The sequence below is a fragment of the Rhinichthys klamathensis genome, unplaced genomic scaffold (assembly GCF_029890125.1).
Source record: "Rhinichthys klamathensis goyatoka isolate OS25496 unplaced genomic scaffold, OSU_Roscu_1.1 h1tg000192l_1, whole genome shotgun sequence".
NCBI classification, from domain to species: domain Eukaryota; kingdom Metazoa; phylum Chordata; class Actinopteri; order Cypriniformes; family Leuciscidae; genus Rhinichthys; species Rhinichthys klamathensis.
In genome coordinates, this window is record NW_026606718.1 from 104,568 (window position 1) to 128,571 (window position 24,004).

A 24,004-nucleotide genomic window follows, 5' to 3' on the forward strand; every position below is an offset into this window, starting at 1 on the left:
ACTCCCAGAGGAAACATTTCAGATGGCAATATCAGCCTCATTGTAGAGAGATGAAAAATTCAAACGCTCTCGCGCACGCTTTTGTCGTATTTTGTCGCGCCTTTGATGGTTCTCTCGCCCCGTCGGTTGTTAGTAAATTGGCATTATTGGTAGTTTGTTTGCCGGCGTGGATGCAATAATGGCTGCAGGGTTTTGTCATTTACTGAGCGGCTAAATAATGGTACATTCCATAAAAGACACCGAGAGCATGAAAAGGTGACATCATCTCTGCAGGTTCGGACCTTACACCAATCAGATGCACTCCATGGCAGCTAGAGGTGAGAAGATTTCGTGTGTGGTTGAGCGTACGCGCTTTTGTAAGTGTGTGTGTGTTGAGAAAGAGGGAGGGTCACTGATTTCCGGCTCCCTTCACTTCTGTCCGCTGGATACGCTCCAAGGCCAGTCTAATGAGCCAACATGGATTTGGTAATGACCCCTGTGCCCAAGGAGGACACTCTCACTGCTGTCCTGTTTGGAAGTGCACAGTCTCTCACACAATCTCGTCTACTCCATTCCAGTCATTACAGAACCTCCCTACAGACGCTTTTAGTGGGTAGAAGTCCAGTCAACAGGGTAAAGAGTTTTAGAAACGTATTCAGAACGGAATAAGCAGTTAGCAAACCTAAAAGTAAAAACATGTGGCATTAACCCAGGGGGGGAAAAGGCAAAAAGGATGGGAATTATGCAATATATTCAAGATCTCCAAATGTTTCAGAATCCTATCGCTCCATCTACACATGAACCCCTGCGAGAGCTGCATTTGTCAAGAGGAGAATGTGTATACAAACTTCGCAAATGATCTTTCACTCACTAGTCTGATTGAGGATTTACCCCCAAAATGGACATTAATAAAATATCCAGGTGCCAGTAGGTGCAGGCGTCTTTCCATTTTGGGGGCCAAGAGTAAGATACAAGATGTTCTTACCTGTCAATGATGACAGGATCAGATGGCGTCTCGTTTCGGTTCCCGCAGCTCTTCTTGTCACAACACCGGCTGAAATGGATAAAAGACATAAGTTACATGCCTATCTAATAGGGTTGGATCGATATCAAAATGTTTTAGTGCAATACTAGCCACTTGCGACCTCAGTACCAATATTGAATCAACACCAAAAACATAGTGTGTCAATATACTCAAGCATTCGACATTATAATTTGCAATTAGTTGCATAATAATCTCAATTGAACCTGTATTTACAAAGAATATATAATATAATAATATATTTGGATGACAATTTTTTTTAAACATACATAATAATAATAACTTTTATGATTGGGGTTATATTTACTCTTATTTTAGAGAGCAAGAAACACAAAAGTGACTTTTTTTTTCTTTTTTTTGTCAACCAGCTTGATGTTTAATTAGATTTTTAAATACAAAATGTGAGAACAGTGACTTGATTTGGAATCAAAGAAAGCTCTGAAAGAAGAGCAGAAGAAGACCACAGAAGAAAGGAGTTTAGAGATGTGCTTTGATGCTTAAAAGAAATGCTCTGCTCTGTTCTGTTCTTTGAGAGGTAGGGATGGAGCTATGTGGTGACCGGCAAGTCTTTCTCAAGCTGGTGGCTGCCTGACAGGTCGCCCTCTTTCTCCTCTCGCCCTGTGCTCCAGCTGGGCTGGGCCCCCGCCAAGGTCACTCAGCCAGCCTCTGACAGTTTGGACAGGACCCAGAGAAGTCCTGGTGCAGCGGCTCTCTCCCAAATGCTCCTCTCCGACACTGTCATCACCTCTGCCCTTGCCCATGCCCTCGCCCCAGGCTGGCACCTCATCTGGTGGCATGTGGTTCCCCTAAATACATCCCGCCTTGCCCATTCACCCCTTGCCAACCAAACTGGTGAGACCACTGGTGCCGCCTGCTTTGTGAAAATGGTTCCAATTAAGTTTAATCTCATCAGCTTGAGATCATCAGTCAGAAGAGAAATAGTGCTGCAGTAGTGCTTCCAGCAGGATTTAGTTTTTGCAGCAAGAGACAGAAAAAGCCCTAAGAATTTGGGCCTAATAATATAATAAATAATCCTAAATAATTTTCCACCTAAATATAGTATTGCATATAAATATGATATATTACACTTAAAAATATATTTAAATATTTTATTTAATTTTCTTATTTTTTATATAATATTTGTATCATATACGTATATATATATATTCTTAAAAATATGATATAATATAATATTTTATAATATAACATATTTAAAGAAAATATTGATCTTTTTTATGAACGATGACTAAGCATAATCAAAATTAATCATGAAGCAGCAGCACTCGTGAATAACAAAGCGGGAGACACCGAGTTGGTGTACCTACTCCATTTTTCTCTGCACAGTTTGATAAAATGATGAAGTAGATGCTTAAACAAAAAAATCCTTACCCTCGCCTCGATTAAGATTAGCTAAGCAATAACTTCAAATCATATTGTATGGATTTTTCCGACCACTAAGACTCCTGATATATTCATCCTACTTGCTTCATGCTGTCATGCATTAGATTGCCATTTGACAAATAATCCTCACTTAGAGCCACTGAATGCAAAATGATCTGACTTTATGAATCATTTATCACATTGTTTGATCTTTAAGAACCTGAAAAAACATAAACCGTTTCCTTGTTTTCCTGTTCTTTGTGTGTGTGACTGTTGCCATAGTGCGCGCCACCATAATTTATTCCCCCAGCTACTTGGAACCATTAGCAAACTTCCAGGAGACCAATTAGCATTGGAAACCCAATGGTGAGGCTGTGGTGACAACCTCCTCAAACTGCGAAAGAAGTGTTATAAACAAACTGGACCCCAGGAGCACAGCCAGGTCCAGAGGGAGGCCCGGGCCCCCGTTCGCAAAAACAAACCTTGGCGGAGCGTCCATAATGTGGCCTTAATGGCGTTCCCTCCAGGGTCTGAGCAGGCTAGCCCTGGCTTGGTTAATGACGAAGGGCCAGAACCACGAAAACAAATGCGGCTCCAACCTTAAGCCCCAAAAATAAGCACAGGACAAGCCGTGCGGCTGTAGAGAGGCACCTACTCTGGTCGCTCCTACTGACTAGACATAGATTGAGGAACAGATGCTTTAAGAGCTACTTACTCTGCTTGCTATCTCCACAGTGGCCCTCACTAGTCCACCAGACGGACCTCCGGTATACTGAAGTAGATTCACTCCAAAACTAGAAAGGTGGGTTTATCGGATGAGGGTGCAATATCAGAGCGAGGCTTATAAAAAAAAACAGCCTTCAAAGCTTCCCTGGGGAATCTTAAGACTAACATCAGATAGAGTGGAACATGCTGAAGGGGTAAGATAAGACATGAAACGATAGAGAAGGACAGAGAGAATGGATGTCAATAGAGGGCTTGTTTTCAAAGGGCAAGTGTTGTAATTACCCAGTCAGGCACAGAGAGGATGTAGCCAGGGCTAATCATATGCACCAGGCTGCCTGACTGGAGGGTGAGAGCCGATGACAGACCTCTCCAACACAGCATCCTCATCCAGGCTGGCGGACAGAGACCAGTCCGTGCCCACTGTGCATCGCGCGCCATGAGTTTGTAGACGCGCCATGCCAACTATCTGCTGCGATGCCTCATTTGGAGACTCTGAAGTGCCAATTTTAAGTCATTGGGATGACCAGAAAGGACCTTGAATGGTTGAAGGCAAATCAAGTCCTGTCCCATGACAAATTCCTTTGTACGGTACTTTACGGAGAACGCCAGACTCTTTCTAACTTTTAACTTTTCAGTTAAGAAGCTAAATTTGCACCTTGGATTTGATTTTTAGGGGCATGTTATTTCCATCTATAAAAAAAACACTGTCATTTGTAAGTCAAATATTTCTGTTTAATCAATCCATTTACTTGTAGGCTGAATCTTGAAAATGTATAACCACCTACCACATTAAAATATTTTAGCCAATCCCCTGAGCCGCAAATGACATAACGACAGACTGATTGGTTGATGGACACACTAACCAAACCTCAAAGGCAGTAGACAGGGAAAATATAAAAAATAATATAAAAAAAAAACTCCCTTTTTAATTTATTTGGTATGTTAATATTCTTCTAAAGCCTCTCTCATGCAGCGATAGTGAATCATGATCAGTAATATGAAGAGTAATACTTTTTTCATATTAAATAATAAAAAAGGAATTAATAAGGCATTGAAAGTGCTTTGATTGTGAGAAAAGCTGTGCTTGTTATAGAGGTCTCAGGATCTTGTCTTAGGAAACGAGAGGTAAATATGAATTGACCTGTACATTATCTCATGGGTGAGGAGACTGCGACACATCTCTGGGTTTTTGTAAAAATTGTTTTGTCAATAGAAGCAAATTAATTTTGAATGGTTACCAAGCAGCTTATGGGGCCATGCAAACCAGCTAAATCTCAGAGCAAAATTCTTTCAAATTCTTGGTGTCTGTGAGTATGTTCATGTGGCAATAATTGTAACTCCTAGAGATGCCAATTAATCTGTCAAAGTCGTTTGCTAAGCTCATTTACCACACAAAGGAAATTATCTCCAAAAAAGCGCTATTTATTAAACCTGAAAGGGACCATAGGACACTCATCCTCACGTCTGGGACAAGAACATCAAGTTTGCCATGAACAGCTGCTGTGCTTTCAGTCTGTTGATGGGTGTTGCAGGTGAGGCAGACTCCGTCAGGGCCCTGATAAAGAGTTCTATCACCTGGGAGTGAGAGACAGGGGAAATATCTCTCATCTCGCTCTCATTAGCGAATGGAAACACACCATTCATCAGGGGAGGCAGTTAATAATCACACTCAATCACATAATGACCAACTCAAACTGAGCCATCATTATGGAAATGGAACCTGTATCGAAATCATCTACAAGAAAGCCTGGTTCCTTGAGGGAGAAAATAGCACAGGATACCCAACATCCAGTGCCGTGTGGCATAAAACAGGTGAGTTTTCTGGAAGTGATGATGTCCACTTTATAGGGTGAAGCATTTGTGAGATTTATGTAGCGCTGGTGGCAGCCAGATGGAATCACTTCAGTGATGAACATAATTAGCAAAGTCCATCTTAATGATTCGGAATGTGTTGAAATTCCCATCAACACTTTAATAACTCGACATGCACCCCATAATAATTGACTGTCTCTGTTCTTGGCAAATCTCTGTCAGAGCAAAGCAAAGAACATTAGCATTAATTAAATATATAAAAAATATTGGACGCAAACTGCATCGGTAGTAGGGCTGCAAGATATTGTAAAAATCTGACAATGCTTAATCCACTTTAAATCAGTAACCGAGATAATTACATCTATTTGATTGAATTATAACGTTTATTTGAATGAATTATCCTATCGAGAGAGAGAGAGAGAGAGAGAGAGAGAGATGTGCGTGTAAATTACCTGCGTCTGTTCAGCGTCTCTCTACAAGTAATGAAGCTGTGAGTTTAATTACTTCAAAAACAGCGACATTACAATCTCCTTGCTGAGTAATATAATGTTGCAATTCAGTAGCGAAGCTAATTTATTAATAAAAGTCGTGGCGCAGCGTGAACAAGTTTCTGTGCTCCTGAAAGTTTCTGTGTGCAACTGACGCAAGTATGTGTGTGTGCGCTTCAATGAAAGCAGCACCTTAATCTAGAACGGTGATTAAACTGACTTGAAACTACCTGTGCATTAAAATGTTTTATTGCACACCTTCCAGACAATCAGAAACGAGTATTCAGACAGAACATGGAATAAATGTATTTAATTCAATTGCAGCGTGCAATCATGCAGTCATATCACAATATCCATTTTATTTTGCTATATCGTGCAGCCCTAATCGGTATTCTGATTATTTTTGTCTTCTCGCCACATTGGAGAATTTGTGTCTCCCACTGGCCCCGGGTCCCAAACAAAGCCCTATAATTTCCCCTCTCTACATTATTATCTCTGAGATCCCCACCTGGTCAGCCCCCTGTCACCCAGGACATCAGCATCTGAGCCCCCTTAACTTCCTCAACCCCCCAGCCCTGCTCCCCTACTGGTCCATACCCCCTCCAATGGCCACCAGGCAAAAATTCATGGACAAGACACCTGTATCCAGGCCTCCAGCCATGCAAGCCCACTGTGAACCCATAATTACACTGCATTAAGGTCAATGTAATGAGGAAAGCCCTGTAGGACTTCACAGTGGAGCGGGAAGAATCGTGTAGGCCAACCTATGCAACCCTGTGGTACACCCGTGAGCTGAACTCCCAAACCATATGTTAATATTCTTCTAAAGCCTCTCTCATGCAGCGATAGTGAATCGTGATCAGTAATATGAAGCGTAATACTTTTTTTCACATTAAATAATAAAAAAGGGATTAATAAGGCATTGAAAGATACTTCAAAAATTGTGTTGTGTTCAATATGTTAGTGCTTTGAATGTGAGAAGAGCTGTGCTTGTTATAGAGGTCTCCGGATCTTGTCTTAGGAAATGAGAGGTACATATGAACTGACCTGCACATGATCTCATGGGTGAGGAGAACGCGACACATCTCTGGGTTTTTGTCTTGGCCTTCATAAAGGATTGCCTAAAGGAATAAAGAGAGACAAATGCATGTTATTGCTAAATATAAAAAGTTAAGCAGGAAAATATTGCATTTTATTTTTTACACTAGGCAGAGCAGACCGGGGCTAGTTGTCACACTTTTACACCAGTGAATATTTCCCAGGGTTTATTTATTTTTTAAAGTATTTTTTTATGTAGTCACATTCCATAAAGTGTTGGCTACCAAAATTAAACTATTGAAACATTTCCACAACTATTGTCCAGGGAAAAAAGTTAATTAAATACAATGTGACAACTTACCCCAGAAGTGATTGAATGTGCTCAGCCATCAGCTATTTATTTGTTTGTTTTTTATTTCAATATATTTTAAAATGCATTTATTCCTGTGATTGCAAAGCTGAATTTTCAGCATCATTACTCCAGTCTTCAGTGTCACATGATCCTTCAGAAATCATTCTAATGCTGATTTAGTGCTTGAGAAACATTTATTTTATAGTTATCAATGCTGAAAACAGTTGTGCTGCTTAATATTTTTGAGGAGACCATGATACATTCTTTCCAGACACTTTGAATAAACAGTTAAAAAGAAGTTATTTGCAATAGAAAACGTTTGTAACAAATGTCTTTACAGTCACTTTTGATCAAGTGAATGAGTCGTTGCTGTATTTATTTATTTTTAAAATTGAGTAGTAGTGTAGTTTGGAAGGTAGTATTCACTAAAATGATTACTTTTTGACTCTTGGCTGAGCCCTCCTTTAGCTCATCCTGAAACCAGCGATTGCTCAAGATAAATGTTTAGGATGTTGACACCTGGTCATTAGTCATGATTTTGGTTCGAAGCATGCTGACAACTTTAACATATGCTAAAAGCTAAATCTGGTCATCTACGGTTGGATGTATGCAGTGATCTGAGGGGGATCCAGACTCTGCTGGAGCTCATGTGGAGTAACAATCTTCCCATTCTCCCCATCAGCATCCAACCCGAGCAGCCAGATGGCCAGCCAGGCCCCGAAAGAGAGGCCTCCTCCCAGGCATCCGTCATCGGGCTGTCATGCCTGGCCTGAATGACGGATGATCGGTGCATATCAAGGAAGTTTAAGGACTCACCCCCCTTCCAACCAGACCTCATCCCAATCACCGGTAAAGATGAATCCATCATAAACACACACACACACACACACACACACACACACACATAAGGAACGCAAAACACAATCCACCTCAAACTATCCTCCATCTCACTCGACTCAGTCAGTCAGTCGGCCAGACGGGGTTGACCCAACGCCCTAGGGAACAATACTTTTAGGATAACGACCACTTCTACATTATTGATCTTTCTCTCCGCTGCCTATGAAAGTCTCTTCCTCTTCATCACCATCCTCCAAATCTGTCGAAGGGGGAGGGGATTTGGTATCGGAGGGGGTCGGGAGGTGGATCGGGTCGATATTTATATATCATCGTTCTTGATTCACATCGCTGGCGCCATAGTAGTGGCCCCACCCCAGGTCTTCGAGCACATCTGACTCCAGCGATATGGAATAGTGTTACAACTCTTCCATGAACTCCAAACACACTCTTTCCTGGTACTTTAATGAAGTCATCTCGCCTTACAAGGAATAATTTGATTAGTAGAACAAAGCTATTTTGCTAAATTAATTTTGGGGAAATGTTTAAATTGGAGGCAGCATAGCTCAACCAAGAACCGAATCCCTCGTATTCTCAATTAGAAGAAAAAAACGTGTCCGTTGTCAATCGATATTTGCAGCTTCGCTGTTGATGCACATATGTAAAGACTGCGTGCGCGGGTAGGGAGAAGGATTTTACGGGCGCGCACAGCTATAGCCCTTTTTTGTCGTCGGGAGGATTATTGTCTCCAGCGTGTCGGCTCTGCAGCTACATTAAGGCCTATTGATTGGTCTCCGGGGTTGATGCTTTGTCGAGGTACTGGTTGCCATATTGATCTGAGACAGGCTGACACGCAGTGACAGTAGGACCTGCTGGGCTGGGGAAAGGATAGGCCATGTGAAGACCGGAGGGGGTTAAGGTCTGGTCCATTTTATGACGGAATGAAGAACGCAGGTGCAGAACTGAGTTCGGGGTATGAGAGGCATCTCTAATGGCACTTTTATTTGCACGTGGGGTTCATATCACATGCACTTTAAGTCATCTCAAATTTATTTGTATAGCGCTTTTCACAATACATGCTGTTTCAAAGCATTTTCAAAGCTTTTTAGAAAATCATAATGTTTAGCTCCATGCCTTATAGTCGCATTTAGCAATTTAGATCTGGGCATTAATATAATTGACCTTTTGTGACAATACAAGCAGTCAAGCAGTTGAGATTTGTTATAGTATCGCTTGACGTGAATGTACTGTATGTATGCAGATAAATTTGGACATACTTATCCAGAAATGTTTGATTATATAGTAATATTTTGCGACAAAATAAAAAAATCAAGCAGTTGAGATTTGCTATATACTATGCATTGCTTTACATGTATGTATGCAGTTGGATATAAGTTGTATTTATATTCTCATTACTCGTCTTTTGGATGAGACTTTAAACCGAGGTCATGACTCTCTGTGGTCATAAAAAATCCCAGGATGTCCTTCAGAAAAAGAGTAGGGGTGTAACCCCGGCATCCTGGCCATATTTACCCATTGGCCTCTGTCCTTTATCATGGCCTCCTAATCATCCCCATATATATATATATATATATATATATATATATATATATATATATATATATATAATATTGATTGGCTGCATCACTCTGTCTCCTCTCCACCAATAAGCTGGTGTGTGGTGGGCGTTCTGGAGCACTATGGCTGTAGTCGTATCATCCAGGTGGATGCTGCACATTGGTGGTGGTTAAGGAGATTCCCCCTTCCATATGTAAAGCGCTTTGAGTGCCGATAAAAGCGCTATATAAATGAATTATTATTATTATATACAACTTTATATAGAGAGCTGTGTGATAATAGAGTTTACAGTTTTCAGCGACATAAGCAATCACGCAGCCAAGATTTCCTATAGAGTATACAGTATATTGCTTTAGGTGAGGATACTGTATGTACGCAGGTAAAGTAGGATGTACCACTATATATCCTACTTTTAATAAATCGGATGCTAATATAGTTAACATCTATCAACGATAGAACAATCAAGCAGTTAAAATTTGCTATATAGTACATACCGCTTAATGTGAGTATGTATGTATCCGGGCAAGGTTGGATATACTTAGTTGAATTATTTGTTATTTATAATATGTTTTATAATATAATTTAATTTAATATTAGTTATTAACTCATTATCTGGTGAGATTTACATTTTATACACTTTACAATGCAACTTTCAGAGTGGAGAAGAATTTCAACAACAACAACAACAAAAAAACATTGCAAATAAAAAAAAAAAAGTACTTACCTGTTTAGTCATGGAGTCTATTAATCGAACGAACAGATCCTGTTCTGTCCTGATACCTACAAGTTTAAATGGAATAAATATATATTAGGCACATAAACATGCATCTTGGACACAAAAATGTTCTCATTTGCTCTGCATTTAATGCAATCCTGCTCAGTTGTATAATAAAAAAAAATGTAATGTGCCATATTTCAACACAAATACTTGTAGAATCAAGTGTGTGTTCAAATTAAAAGGCTCTTTGAGCAAACAAAACAGAAAGCCAGCCCCAAAACGCAGAGCCCAATTGTTTTGAAAAGTCGACATAAAGGGACTCGTTTCTTATGAAAATCTTGGAAATTAATTTGTTTTATTATTCTTTTCCCCACAGTACGTTTATGCGCATTCTGTTATGTTTGTCGTGCTGACTGAGCTATTCCGCTAACGCTTCTTAGCAAAAACAAACTCGGCTCAGTTTTTCTATTATTTATGATCTTCCCGCCTTAACGTGTGAGAGCTTGCTTTCCTCTTGCCCTGCTGTCTCTGTGCTGGTGGATGACAGAGAATCAACATCTATAGACAAATCAATCATCACTAGCTGTTAGCATTACGCTAAGGAGAGAAGGAGAAGAGAACAGTCTAGAATTAAGTCTTTGGTTCTGAATCGTCTTATACCATACATGTTGAGTTGAGTCACACTTTATGATAACTTTCATTTTAATTTTCAGATATTTCAAGGTGGCGTTTCTAACTGTTTAAATGTATATTAAAGGAATTTAACTTCACTTCATTTATTCACCTTAATGTCGTTACAAACCCAAATCGAATGCATCAGTCAGATTCATGAATGAATCAATCTTATTTTGTGAAAAGATTTAACAGACTTATTGAAAAGATCCAACTCAAAATAATTATTTCATCCTTTTTGGTAATAATTTGACTGAAGCACTGAATAGTGTACCAATGTTTAATACGGATATTAATGAAAGTTACTTTAAAGTAGGTCATCATGACTGTGTAGGTCAACAAGTAGTTCTATATATTGTTCATAGTTGTTCACATATTATGCAAACATAGTAACACTTTTTTTTTTTTTTTACTGTTTTTGAAAGAAGTTTCTTATGTTCACCAAGGCTGCATTTATTTGATCACAGAAGTAGTAAAAATTGCAATATTGTGAAATACTATTACAATTTAATAACTGTTTTCTACTTTAATATATAATTTATTCCTGTGATGTCAACGTACATACATTGTATACATTGGCATTAATTCAAATCACTTATATTGACAAGTGTAACATCCTACCTGCTCTTACAAATGTGCCCAGTCAGTATATACTTACTAAGAACTAAGAGCTTGAATGAGACCATGTTTAACGTGTCTGTGTGGGTGAGTAGCGTGGAATGACATTAGACATGAGCGTAAACTGTGAAAGGGTGGCAAATGTGTTCAACAGCATGAACTCCTCTCAGGATAAACAGATGGAGCTCTCAAATACTCTCCCAGATGTGATGAGACATGTTGCATGATTGTGGTTACATATCGTTTACAGTTGGCCTCGCTCTGCCTCGCAATATGTCTTTGTTATTGATGGGATATGGAAAGGGTTTGGAGGAGCAGTATGGGTCTCACCGTTGCTGTAGAGAAGCTGTAACCTGTAGTGGATGCCATTGTTGGTCTTCTCACCGTTGTATTCCTAAAAGAACACAAAAGCAAGTAGGACATGTATGAGAATAAAAAACTTAACTAACATACCGTGCATACACATGTGTGTGCTGTGCTTATTGGGGTCATTTATTAAAGCATTCACCATCAAGACAGGTTATCTAAGCACATTGACCTTTAGATCTGAATTGTGAATGTCATACTGCTGGTAATGACTTATGAAATCACTGTCACTGTGGCAACAATAATTAGCAAAAACTACAATTAAATAAGAATACATTCACAATTTGATGTTTATTTGTGCAGGTTTAGCAATCCATTCTTCTATGTAGTTCCTTATAGTCTTGCATACAGAACCAGTTACTGTAACCGTTTGGGGTCGGTGAGATTTTTTTTATGTTTTTGTGTCTATTCTCACTGAGGCTACATTTATTTGATCAACAAATAAAGTAACACAGTAATATTGTGAAATATTATTACAATTTTTTTTTTTTAAATGTATTCCTGTGATGGCAAAGCTGAAATTTTAGCATAATTTCTCCAGTCTTCTGTGTCACATGATCCTTCAGAAATCATTCTGATATCCTGATTTGCTGCTCAAAACAGTATTGAAAACAATTGTGCTGCCTAATATTTTTGTGAATACATTTCTGCAGGATTCTTTGATAAATAGTAAGTCCAACAGAACAGCATTTCTTTGAAATCGAAATATTTTGTGAAATTATAAATGTATATTGTCAATTTTGATCAATTTATAGCATACGCAATGCTCAATAAAAGTACTTTGTCTGTTTTTTTTTATCTTACTGACTTAATTTGAAGGCTTACTTCAAGTCTTTGGTGGGTCTATCAAAATCATTCACTACGAAATCATTTCGAAATCACAGCACAAGAACTGCAGTCCATTCAAACGTGAGCCTAGTTTGATGTCACTTTTTTGGACTAAGATCGTGTGAGGTTTACATTTAAGCATCACATCCCGGCTTCAGGTGAGTTATTTTCCCCTAATGTAACATCAATCCAATGAGACGCAAGAACACGACACACCCACACATGTCGTCAGTCTCTCTCTATCTCCTCACTGCCAAGTTTAGTGGTAGCGTCTTGGCAGCGACCCAGGGTGGAGTGGAGGAGTGTGTGGAGGGGATGCTGGGCGGGGGTTATGGCGGAGGTGAACGGACAGCGAGGACAGAGCTCTGACTGTGCCAGCTGGACCCCGTCCCGCATGACTGTGGGCGGAGCTGTTCTCTGTAACCTTTTACTGAGAACAACCCCCCGACACACACACCGCGAGGTGAGCAGGACTACCCTCCGACACACACCGCGGGGCTACACTCTAAAAAACGATTCTTTGGCTGAACAACCATTACTTATAAAAGTAATTAGATTAAACACAAAAAAATAAGTATTCATAACTTTTCAACCTCTACTTAACATATTTAGTGTGTGTAACACAAAAATATAAGTAACTAGGTGAACTTAAATGTATGCATAAATAAAATGAAAAAACATAAGTCATGTCAACTACTCTAATAATTGCTTCAAAATTAAGTAAATCGAGCATAACATTTTAAGTAACTATACGAGCCACGTGATATGCAATTTCCCGTGATGCCTTTCCAGCCAAAAATTGGAGCCATTTTGTGAAGCACATATGTGAAGACGCTGAAAAGAGGTAAGCTTAACTTTTTTTAACTTATGGTACACTCAATCGTTTATTGCATTTTTGGTCAAGAAACTAACTTTTAAACTGAATTTCAGAATTGCTACGAATTTTGTATCAACAATTAGAAACGTGTTACGAACACCTATGTAGTCTACAAGTTAATGTATGAAATGAGTGACTTTGCACGAGAGTATATTTGAATTATTAAGCGAGTGTGGTTCCATTGAATAGGCTATCAAGTGTCAAGTGTTTATAGTAGTCAGAGTATTTATTGTGTTTTTCGAAATATATGACCATGACGTTGGCACGTATGCATTAATGGTGTGTTCACACCGAACGCGAATTTAATCATTTGCGCGAGTAGATTACAAAGTCAATGCAAAGACACGAATAGACGCATCGGCGCGAATGACGCGAATTGGGTGACGCGTTTGCCGCGAACGTCTTCCACGCAAGTTGAAAAATTTGAACTCGAGCAGATTCAAGCGTCTAACTAGACGCGATAGACGCGTATTTGACGCTCCATTCGCGTTCGGTTTGAACACACCATAAGAGGACAATTCGGACGGCGCTTTCCCCCACGGATAAATTCGTAGGTAGTTGTCATTTATTATATGCAGGCTATGAGTTTTCGGATACAACATTGTAACATTAACATACAAATATTAAATTCGAAAACACATTGGCTACAGCTCCGTGTTCACGATTTATCATTAAATAATGGCGATCTTGATTCAAACACAACATTATTCCTAAATGACAACTACAACCCTGTCTATTAAAACTTCAAAATTATTATCAAAAATAAGTAAATACCTTTTAAGCAAAAGTTTGGCTTCAAACAAAGATTGTAAATCTTTATTTACTGTTTGGCTATTCCAGTAGTGACTGACTGTTAAAATGTTTTGAAGAGATTCGTTCAAAACCTCTGGACAAAAGTCTTCATTAATTAACTTGTTTTGTTTGAATTAATAGATATTATTTAATAGACTCATTTTTATATTTATAGGCATTTAATAATGGACTAATTTGTAACATTTAATTATTGTTTTTTTCTTTTTAGATATATTTTTGATAACCAGAAAGAAATGTGTATATATATATATACACACACACAACCAGTAAGATTGTTTAATGTTTTTAAAAGAAGTCTCTTCTGTCCACCAAGCCTTCATTTATTTGATCCAAAATACAGCAAAAACTGTAATATTGTGATTATTATTATTATTATTATTTTTACAATTTAAAACAACTGTTTTCTATTTGAATATATTTTAAGATGCAATTTAGAAGTTTTGGGTCAATTAGAACTTTTTTTTTTAAAGAAATAAAATAAGTTAATACTTTTATCCAGCAAGTATGCATTAAATTGATTAAAACGTGACAGTATAGACATTTATAATGTTGCAAATGTAAGAGGCTGTAAGAGATTTATTTTATTTTAAAATATAAAGGTACATTTCTTTCTCATTCTGTGTTTCAATGCAATTGATTTTTTGCAACAGTCTGAACAATAACAAGTGATGTTGCAAGTAAATGCAGATTTCCTGTTTTTTTTATGTATTTTTTTTATACTCATAGGAACTGGAACATCTCACATTGAGGATCATCATGAAAGGTGACTCAGCAGATGATCCTTTACAGACTGGGGTAACGCTGGAAGGCATAGAGGTGATGAGTCACGAACGCTGTGCTAAGTGAGCTGGTCGATAGGAATTACGTTTGTGAAACTAATTACATGGAAATGCATGAATTATATCTGTTTATTAAAATAGTTTCTTCCGGAAACAACAGACCATATTATGAGATTCCAAGTCACAGTTCATCTCACTTAGCACGGCGTTCGTGGCTCGACTGGTCGAGACTGTTTTCCAAGATGGCTCCTGCCTGTATAAGTGTAATGTACTGTCTTTATAAAGTATCTTCTCATTAAACTGTCTGTACACTTACAAAGTCCTCAATGCTTCGGTTTGCATGTAGGGACCCTCATTATGCTACCGTGTTAGTGTGGGGCTATTTTGAGCCTTGTTAGTGGTATTAACTAGCGATTTACTTTTGCTTATTCTATGCCCCATATACTAGCGTTATAAGCTAAACAGTTTTTAGAGAAAAAACTCTACGTACATTCGATTATCATGAAAACGCATCCCAGAGAACGATCAACTCGGTAACCATGTGTTAATTACCCCTAGGTTCATTTTTCACCGGAATTGTCCTTTAAGAGGTTTTTTGTATGTTGCAAAAGGAAATATTGGAAAAATGTAAATCTTTTGAGAAGTGTTGCAAAGGTGAAAAAGTGACCTGTTAAAAGTGATTTTCCATTTGTCGATTTGCCACATTTTGTTACATTTCATTATGTGGTTTCAGGCTTTCAAGCCTTTGGCAAAAAATAAAAAATAATAAAGTTAAATGCTTTATTGTGTGTGATTTGCATGTTTAATTTATTTTAAGACATTGAATGTACTGGAGCAGTGCAGTTAACAGACCAATAGCTGAAGATCTAAAATAAGTTAAAATGGTTGGTTCAACTCATTTAATTGTCTTATTTTTATATACAAATGGGCTTAAATGTTAAGTTAACAGAACTAAGATTTGTTTTGATCTCACATGGCCTGCACTGTGTTGGATTTACTTAAAATATATATGCACCATTTTTGCATCATACTTTTTAAGTAATCCCAACTTGGAATTATTTTACATAAAATAAACAAGAAAACCTTTGTTATATGTACTTAAATATTTGAGTTCACATAACATTCTTTACTTAAAAATATATGTAACGTGATGCATATATTTTTAAGTAAAGAATGTTGCGTGAACTCAAATATTTAAGTACATATAACAACGGTTTTCTTGTTAATTTTAAGTAAAATTATTCCAAGTTGGGATTACTTAAAAAGTATGATGCAAAAATGGTGCATATATATTTTAAGTAAATCCAACACATCATTTTTTAGAGTGTAGCAGGTACAAACACACGACTGAGAATCAGACTCAGAAGAAGAAGAAAATAATGTGCGCTGAGAATAAGCTAAACACAGTGTTTTCTTACAAAAGCTGAATATTTTAGAGTTAAAATAAATAAATAATGCTTTGACGTTAATAAGAACATTTGATATAATATTGTTAATGCACTTCTTATGAAAAGAAAGTGGTCTCATTGCTGCCCCCTAGATGTATAATTTGGTACAGCTACTATTGAGAAAGGGTGAAGCCCAGAACCTAGATCTCACTTATACACACTGCAACCACACAACAAAGAAACATAAATTGCAACAGAAATGTAACAATGTGTGTAAACAGGAAACATTGTTGCAGAGGGTTTGGGAAATGTTGGTGTGGTTTTATAAAATGAGTATTTATATTAACAGCATCTTGGAACAATACGTCCAAAACACAAGATAATAATTTAAAATAATAAATGTGTATGATCAATACGTTTTTACTAACTTTTTTTTGCTGACTTAACTTTACATTAAACATTGTTGCAGAGGGTTTGGAAAATGTTTAGGAATTTGTGTTGTTTTTATTAAAAAAATTATGTATTAAAATGTATGTATTATATACTGTATATATATATATTTATTTTGTTTTATTTTTTTACGTACAAACACTACAATCAGATTCATTTCTGACAATAAACAATGGTTTTGACCTATGCAACAATAAAAATAAAACTAACCAAAGTGTGAGATGACGTAAAATCTTTGTCTCACATTTGAGGTTTTGAGAGATTTTAAAATAAAATCTATGATAACTTTTCGGCTTTATCAGAATTATTTCGAGGTTTTATTCTAACACAAAAAAAATCGTACTAAATAATCTACAAAAAAAACAACAATTATACCATTCTTAGCATGTTCTCTAAGTTCAATAAGCAGCACCCCAGCATATCGCAAACCCTGTCGCGTTGTGGAACGGCGTCTATTAGTGACAGAGTGCTTACTTTGTCTTTTTCCACAAAGTCCACGTAGGAGGTTCTCTCGATCTCGACGGGCTGTCCCTGCCGGTCATACAGGGCCAGCACAAAGTGGAAGAAGTTTGACTTGCGCAGGTTTGAGGGAGGCTGCTTTTCATAATGGGCTCTTGCCAAACCCACACCACTACAAGAGAGAGAGAGAGAGAGAGAGATGGAGAGAAAGAGACAGAGAGATTAATGTACTGTAACCCAAATAATCACTCAAAACATGAGCTTGCAGAAAGATGAAATGGCAGTTTCACATGAACTTTCACAAATAATATCACATTGCATATAAATATATAACGCCTTGTTGTTGAAAAGTCACCGCAACGTCAACATTTTTAAGATCTGCATGTGATTCACAACCTTTTTCTACATGGGAATATGCAGAGTCCCATGTATCTTTGTACGACAATCCCGTAAAATGATAAAGACTATAGGAAACACAAACAGGAAATTAGAGCTGTTACAAAGAGAGATAACAGGACATAACTGAGAGGGGGTTAGAGGAGAGATATTTGGCTCGTTTTCTCATGCCCTGTGTGTGCCATGAACTCTATTGTCTGCCCCTCTCTGCTCTGCCACCTCAACAATTGTAATCTGGCGCTGAGCGGGGACCCCAGAAGGCACCGTCTGCCTTTGCGGCTGCCAATCGCTACTGGGTACGGCTCGCCTTGGCAACTGCTGCGTTCCTCTTTCCCTGACCTGTCAGTCAAACCTGCTCGGGCCTCCCCAGGGTTCAGCCGATAGGAGACTCCATCCTGACTCGCGCACTTGAGCATCGATTAGAACGCGTGGCAAACTACGGACTGACAGAGACCGAGGATCCTCGGGCAGCCCGAGAGGAGAAGGCCCGCACCTCTACGCCAACCCTACACCTCCACCTATCAATCAAACCGTCAGCCCTGGTCCACTGACGCAAGCACTGATCATCTTTCCAAACCTGGATCAGTGGTCACATGGTCCTCAGAGAGAGATAAAGGCCTGAAGTAAAGGAAGGAAGATTAAAATGCAGGTGATCTGTATTTTTAATAGGGTGGTAATGCATGCATCCCTTCCCTCAAGCAGAAACTGACATCAAGCACTCAGTCTTATCTCTTAACACTTTTCCCACATTAGATTTCAACAAAGAAATTTGACATGCATCAAAATATGAATTAATAACAATATATTTGAATTATAAATAAATCATATAATTATGATTAAATATTTATGTATGTATATGTATGTAAAGGTAATAATGACTTGTTTCAAACAGGTTTCCCGAACACATCTGCCACTGGTTGCCAAACAGATAGTCCCGCCCCAAACGCACATTACTGATTACCATTTTAATTAAATGCTAAATAAAAATCAAGAAATACTTCAAAAATGTCACATGTTCCACAAAAATATTAAGCAGCACAGCTGTTTTCAACTATGATAACAATAATAAATGTTTCTTGAGCAGCAAATCAGCATATTAGAATAACTTGTGACACTGAAGACTGGAGTAATGATGCTGAAAATTCATCCCAGAAATAAATTACACTATAAAATGTAAAAACAAAACAGTTGTTTTACAATTGTAATAATATTGCGCAATATTGTAGTATTATTTACTGTGTGGTATTATTGAATATTACCAGTATTATGTGGTATTAGTGCATTTTTTATCAAATAAATGCAGCCGTGGTGACCATAACAGACTTCTTTCATAAACAAAAAAAAGCGGAGAACGTATTTTAACATAATTAATAGAAAAAATTACATCACCTTTAAGTCAAAACAAGCGCCCCGTAATATTTACGATTCCCCGAATCATTAAATGAAAAAGTGCGTAATGTTCACAGACGTAAATTGCAGCTGTCATTGTTAAGTCAGTTCATTATTTACTCGTTACCCTGATGAGGAGGGCCGAAATGCGTTTGAATCTCAAAAATATGCTCATACATAAATATTTGTTCATCTGCTGAGCTCGGGGTGGGGAGCCAGTGTTTTGGAAAGCGGCCTGCTCTCTGTCTCCGCTCGTTGAGATATTCCCCTGATAGGACATTAATAAAGCCTGACCCCTCCCCAGTACTATTACCAGGGCTTAATGCTTCATTTGTATCCGAGCCTGATGAAATCTCATTCGTGAAGTTGAGGTTACTACACTGAAGGCAAAAACAGCTTTCACAGAAGAGGCTGTGGGAGGGGGATTCTGGGAGGAGCACTTTTAAAGCGGATGACTTCAACGTAAATGGGAAATATGATCTTCTTCATCTGTAGTAATTGATTCGCAGGGAAGATCTTTAGCAGTCTGACTGGTCAGGGCGGTGCTAAGTCTGACAGATGCCCTCTAAATGCAATACGAAAAAGCCATAGAAAATAAGAGAGCAAGACAAGACAATAACATTATGAGAAGTGTATTATATGTCAAAATAATTTTGACAAAAAATGTTAGTGGACATGTAACGTGTCGACTGCCAATTCTAAATAATGTTTTTTTAACAAATCATCAAGATAATAGGTTCAAATTTATATGAATGATCCTGCAGTGTGACATTTTTTTAATATATCCATATATGAGTTTCAGAATAAACATGTCATATATCGCACAACAGGATACATCAACAGTCTGGGCCCAAATCCTGCATCTGCACTGCATGAAATGCACAAGCACATGTAAACACAAATTATCACCTTCACATAGGAAGACAGAACTACAAAATGACACATTTGTGGGGGAGCATCACACTTAAACACACACGCATTGCATCATGAGCTCCTCTCCATTACCCCATCAGCTCGGTTACAAAGCAAGGCGTCATGTTTCTGATGGGGTGAAGGAGAGAGAGACAGCGTTCCCGCACACTCTCGCAAAGCACGGATCTTTACGTGCAGGAAACGATCGACTCGGAAAGCTTGTTAGTGTTATTATTTTAATTATGTTGATTGCTGCCATATCCACTCCAGCAGTTCTGAGTCAGAGGCAGGCACGATTGGTCGGCTCTCACTCGCTCCGTATTGAAATAACTGCTATCGAGGTGACACACACACACACACAGACAGCAGAGCTGTGTAAATCAGTCGCTAACGGACAGCTACAGCACAGGGTCTCACTACGGTCTGCGTTAAACACACTGTTTGACATCTTCTCGTCACAGAGCAGAGAGAAATAAAAGGGAAAAAAGCATGCAAGCCAGAAACAACGACAGTTCTGACACAATTCTGGATGTAAAAACACCCTCCACTTGAAGACTTTTATTTGAATCAATAAATACGGTCTCACAGAACCGCTTTAACAATAAACCATTCATAGCAAGAGCTGAAGGGTTTGTAATGATGACATTTCAGAATACAAGAGCGCCGTCTTTCTTTCTGCAATGGCAGTCGGTGCAGTCTGCGGCCCTTTGCACACTGCAGGCTTAACGCCATACAGCAAAGTCTAATTATGTTAAATGAAAAAAACTAACCCCAGGCTAAGATCCTCACAGCTCAAGGGCCTGCACACTTGAGGGAAATAGATATAAGCATAGAGACTCAAACTCTGAAATCATCAGCTAATGAACATGCAGAGGAGAAGAAACTGCCGATACAAAGCAGGATCTGCTGAGATTTTAAGGAGTTAAATGACGTGTGTGAGCAAAAAGTAGTGATGCCTTCACATGTACATCTCAATAAAACAATCATCTCACTGCAAAATGATGATAAATCAAACTGTATTTACGCTGTTATGTTTATTTTAAAACCGTATGTATCTAATAATAAGAACGTTTGGGGTGTGAGTGTGTGCAGTTTAGATTGTAGAACAAAACATCAAAGTATCGTCAAGTTATGTTTAACACAGTCCTTATTTTACTTTACCGTTATAAAACCCCATAGGAAAATCTCGAGGAAACCAGTGGCGAATTAGACTTCCGGGTTTTGACGTCATCCCTGCACCACTCAACTGCAAATATGTCATTTACAACACATTTAACTCCCACAACGTGTCGTATTTCAGAGTAAAACAGAATTTTTGGTATTCAAAATGTGGAGCGTTACTTGATATCAGCTTTCAGGATTTGATTGGATTGTTAGGCTACGTTATTGGTTACTACTATTTTTCCCGCAAATGTGACTTTGTGACACATACTTAGGTGCAGTTTACACGACACAGTTTTTTTTAAAGCTAAAAATGGCAAACGTATGCATTTTGGCCATTAAAATACACAACAATGGGGCTCAAAGTGAATGTTTTTGAAAACAGTACCGTTATTGTCTTCATGTAAACTACAAAACGCAAATATGTGAAAACGGTAACGGCATGCGCATGTCTATTACATGCTCCGCTATAGGTGCGTAGTGTTTCTTTACAAAGTGACAACGCCAACTCTATGGGCCTAGCAGCATTATACTAGCCTGGTTCTACCAGACTCTCGTACATTTCATTTGTACAGAGAGTCTGGCCTCGCTCCATTGAGAAACGTTTACTTCCTTGTAGGCGGGTTCTCTGTTAAAGTTCAAAACTATTGGATCTGCCCAGCGTCACTCAGGATCTGCCATAGCCAATCGCTAACGTGTGGTCATGACGTATGTCATGCGCCGAAACCGGCTGGAAACAACAAGTCCGAATTCCATATTCATAAATCTAAATATCTAAATGCTAAACCTCTCTTTCTTATATTTGTGAAAGAATTTTAAAAATACCTCTTTTCAATTAAGTTGTCTGAGAACAAAAAAAAAGCCTTAAAAACATTATCCGTTTGTAATTATTTTCCTTTTTTCAGTGTCATGTAATTCTCTTAACTTGTTCATGTTTATTTTATATTATCCCCCTACTGTTTTATTTTTGTTTTGTTTTTATTATTATTTTTTGTTTGTTTTTGTATTATGTTTTCTGTTATTACTTGTGTAGGCCTATTGTTTTAAGCAATAAAAAAAAACAAGTCCGAATGATCAGAGGATTATGTTTAGAATAAGATGTCTGTCAACGAGAGCTGCATGTTTTGTTCATCGAATTTAAGAGTTCAAGGAACAATTCTAAATTCTAAATGTATATTTGACACTAAGGACAGTGATGTATTCAGTCAACTGTCGAAGCTGGGTGTAATCATTAACAATACGCCGCTGCGGTCGTTTCGGATCTGCCGCAAATGCTGAACAGTGATCATCGTGCACGCCGAGCTGCCCAGCACCAACTCCTAACCTTTCTGCCTCCCTCACTTGGTCCTCCATTAGTGCAACAAGAGGAGACGACAACAACTATCGGCTTTGCATCCTATCGTTCGCCTTAGCTAACTCATTCACCACTAGCGGAGTGAGCTGGAAAATTAAACTTTTCCCGAACCCCGTGGGGAGGAGGGCCACAACATCATGGCCACCAACAACACTTAGCAAACATTGATCTTGCTCCGGCTTTAACTTCTGGATATTCGGCAGTTTTGCAACAACGGACCGAATAGATTTTCTCACGTCTTTCTCCGCTGCCATTACTGAACTCCAACTCAAACTGACGCGCTACATCAACGTCATCATTCTCAGCCACTCCCTCTGTTCGCTGATTGGACCGGTAAAAAAATTATTTCTGGAAACCAAAGTCTACAGCACAATCCCAGACGTAGTACTGAAGGAAAATAAAATTGAGCGGAAGTGCGTAGGAGGGCGGAGCCAGGCTAGCATTATACAGCGTTTTTATTCGTTTTCGCGGATCCGTCTGAACCGGGATCGCTTTGACATCCATGTTGTCATCCATAAGCGAAAAACGCAAAGGAAAAACTTTTCAATTTTTAGTAAATCATTGTTGTGTTAACAAACGTAAGTTATCTTTATTGTACACTACACTTCATTTGGGGTCTGGTGTTGAAAGAAGTATCTTATGCTCACCAAAGCTGCATTTATTTGATCAAAAACAGTGAATTGTTGTTATAATTTTAAACAACTATTTCTATTTTAATATAGCCTACTTTAAAATGTCATTTATTCATGTAATTTTCAGCATCATTATTGTTTATCATCATTATCATATGTCACATGATCCTTCAGAAATCATTCTAATATTGCGGTTTGGTGCTGAAGAAACATTTATCATCATCAATGTTGCAAACATTTGTGCTTCTTATTAATTTTATGGAAACCTTGATACATTTTTCCATCAAGATTCTTTGATGAATAGAAAGCTAAAAAGAACACATAAAGAACACTTCTTTACCGTCACTTTTAAACAATTGAAAGCATCCTTGCTGAATAAATGTTTTCATCTCTTTCAAAAACGGTAGTGCATCTATTTTGTATTGACTGTGTCAACCAGTATTTTTCCTTTTTTTCTCTCCATGAGGTGTCTGTTAAAACGCCTGCAATACAATATATGACACATGTAGAGTGTGTGTGTGTGTGTGTGTGTGTGTGTGTGTGTGTGTGTGTGTGTGTGTGTGTGTGTGTGTGTGTGTGTGTGTGTGTGTGTGTGTGTGTGTGTGGCATATGGGTGGCATCACGGACTCGGCCCCACATCTTGGTGACATTAATCACGCCTGTGATGGACTGTGACAAAGGGAAGTCTTTAACTACAGCTCGTCTCTCTCTCTCACTATCGAACTAATGAGCCGTACAGCAGCGCTCTGTTTATACAAATGTGACGCGGAAAAATCATCTCTGCCCTGGCTGAGCGCCAACGTGCTGATCCAACAAGTAAATGTAAATCTCGTTTCCTCTCTCTCTCTCTCTTGCGCTCTTCCTTCCTTTCACTTTTTTAAGGATTTCTTGTTCTGTTTTGTTGCTTCCATCCTTTCAAAAAGGTCTCGGAACCAGTTTTACCTCACAGAAAGGTCTCGTCAA

General features: G+C 38.3%; 1 protein-coding gene across 1 annotated transcript in view; it reads right to left on the reverse strand.

The window, feature by feature from the left end:
• Positions 1–24,004, reverse strand: part of LOC130095638 (transcription factor COE1) — a 116,566-nt gene that overhangs the window by 84,834 nt on the left and 7,728 nt on the right. Inside the window, 5 exon segments of the mRNA XM_056262370.1 lie at positions 965–1,033; positions 6,475–6,548; positions 9,954–10,009; positions 11,568–11,631; positions 17,213–17,369. Of these exon segments, the coding sequence (XP_056118345.1) occupies positions 965–1,033; positions 6,475–6,548; positions 9,954–10,009; positions 11,568–11,631; positions 17,213–17,369 (420 nt within the window).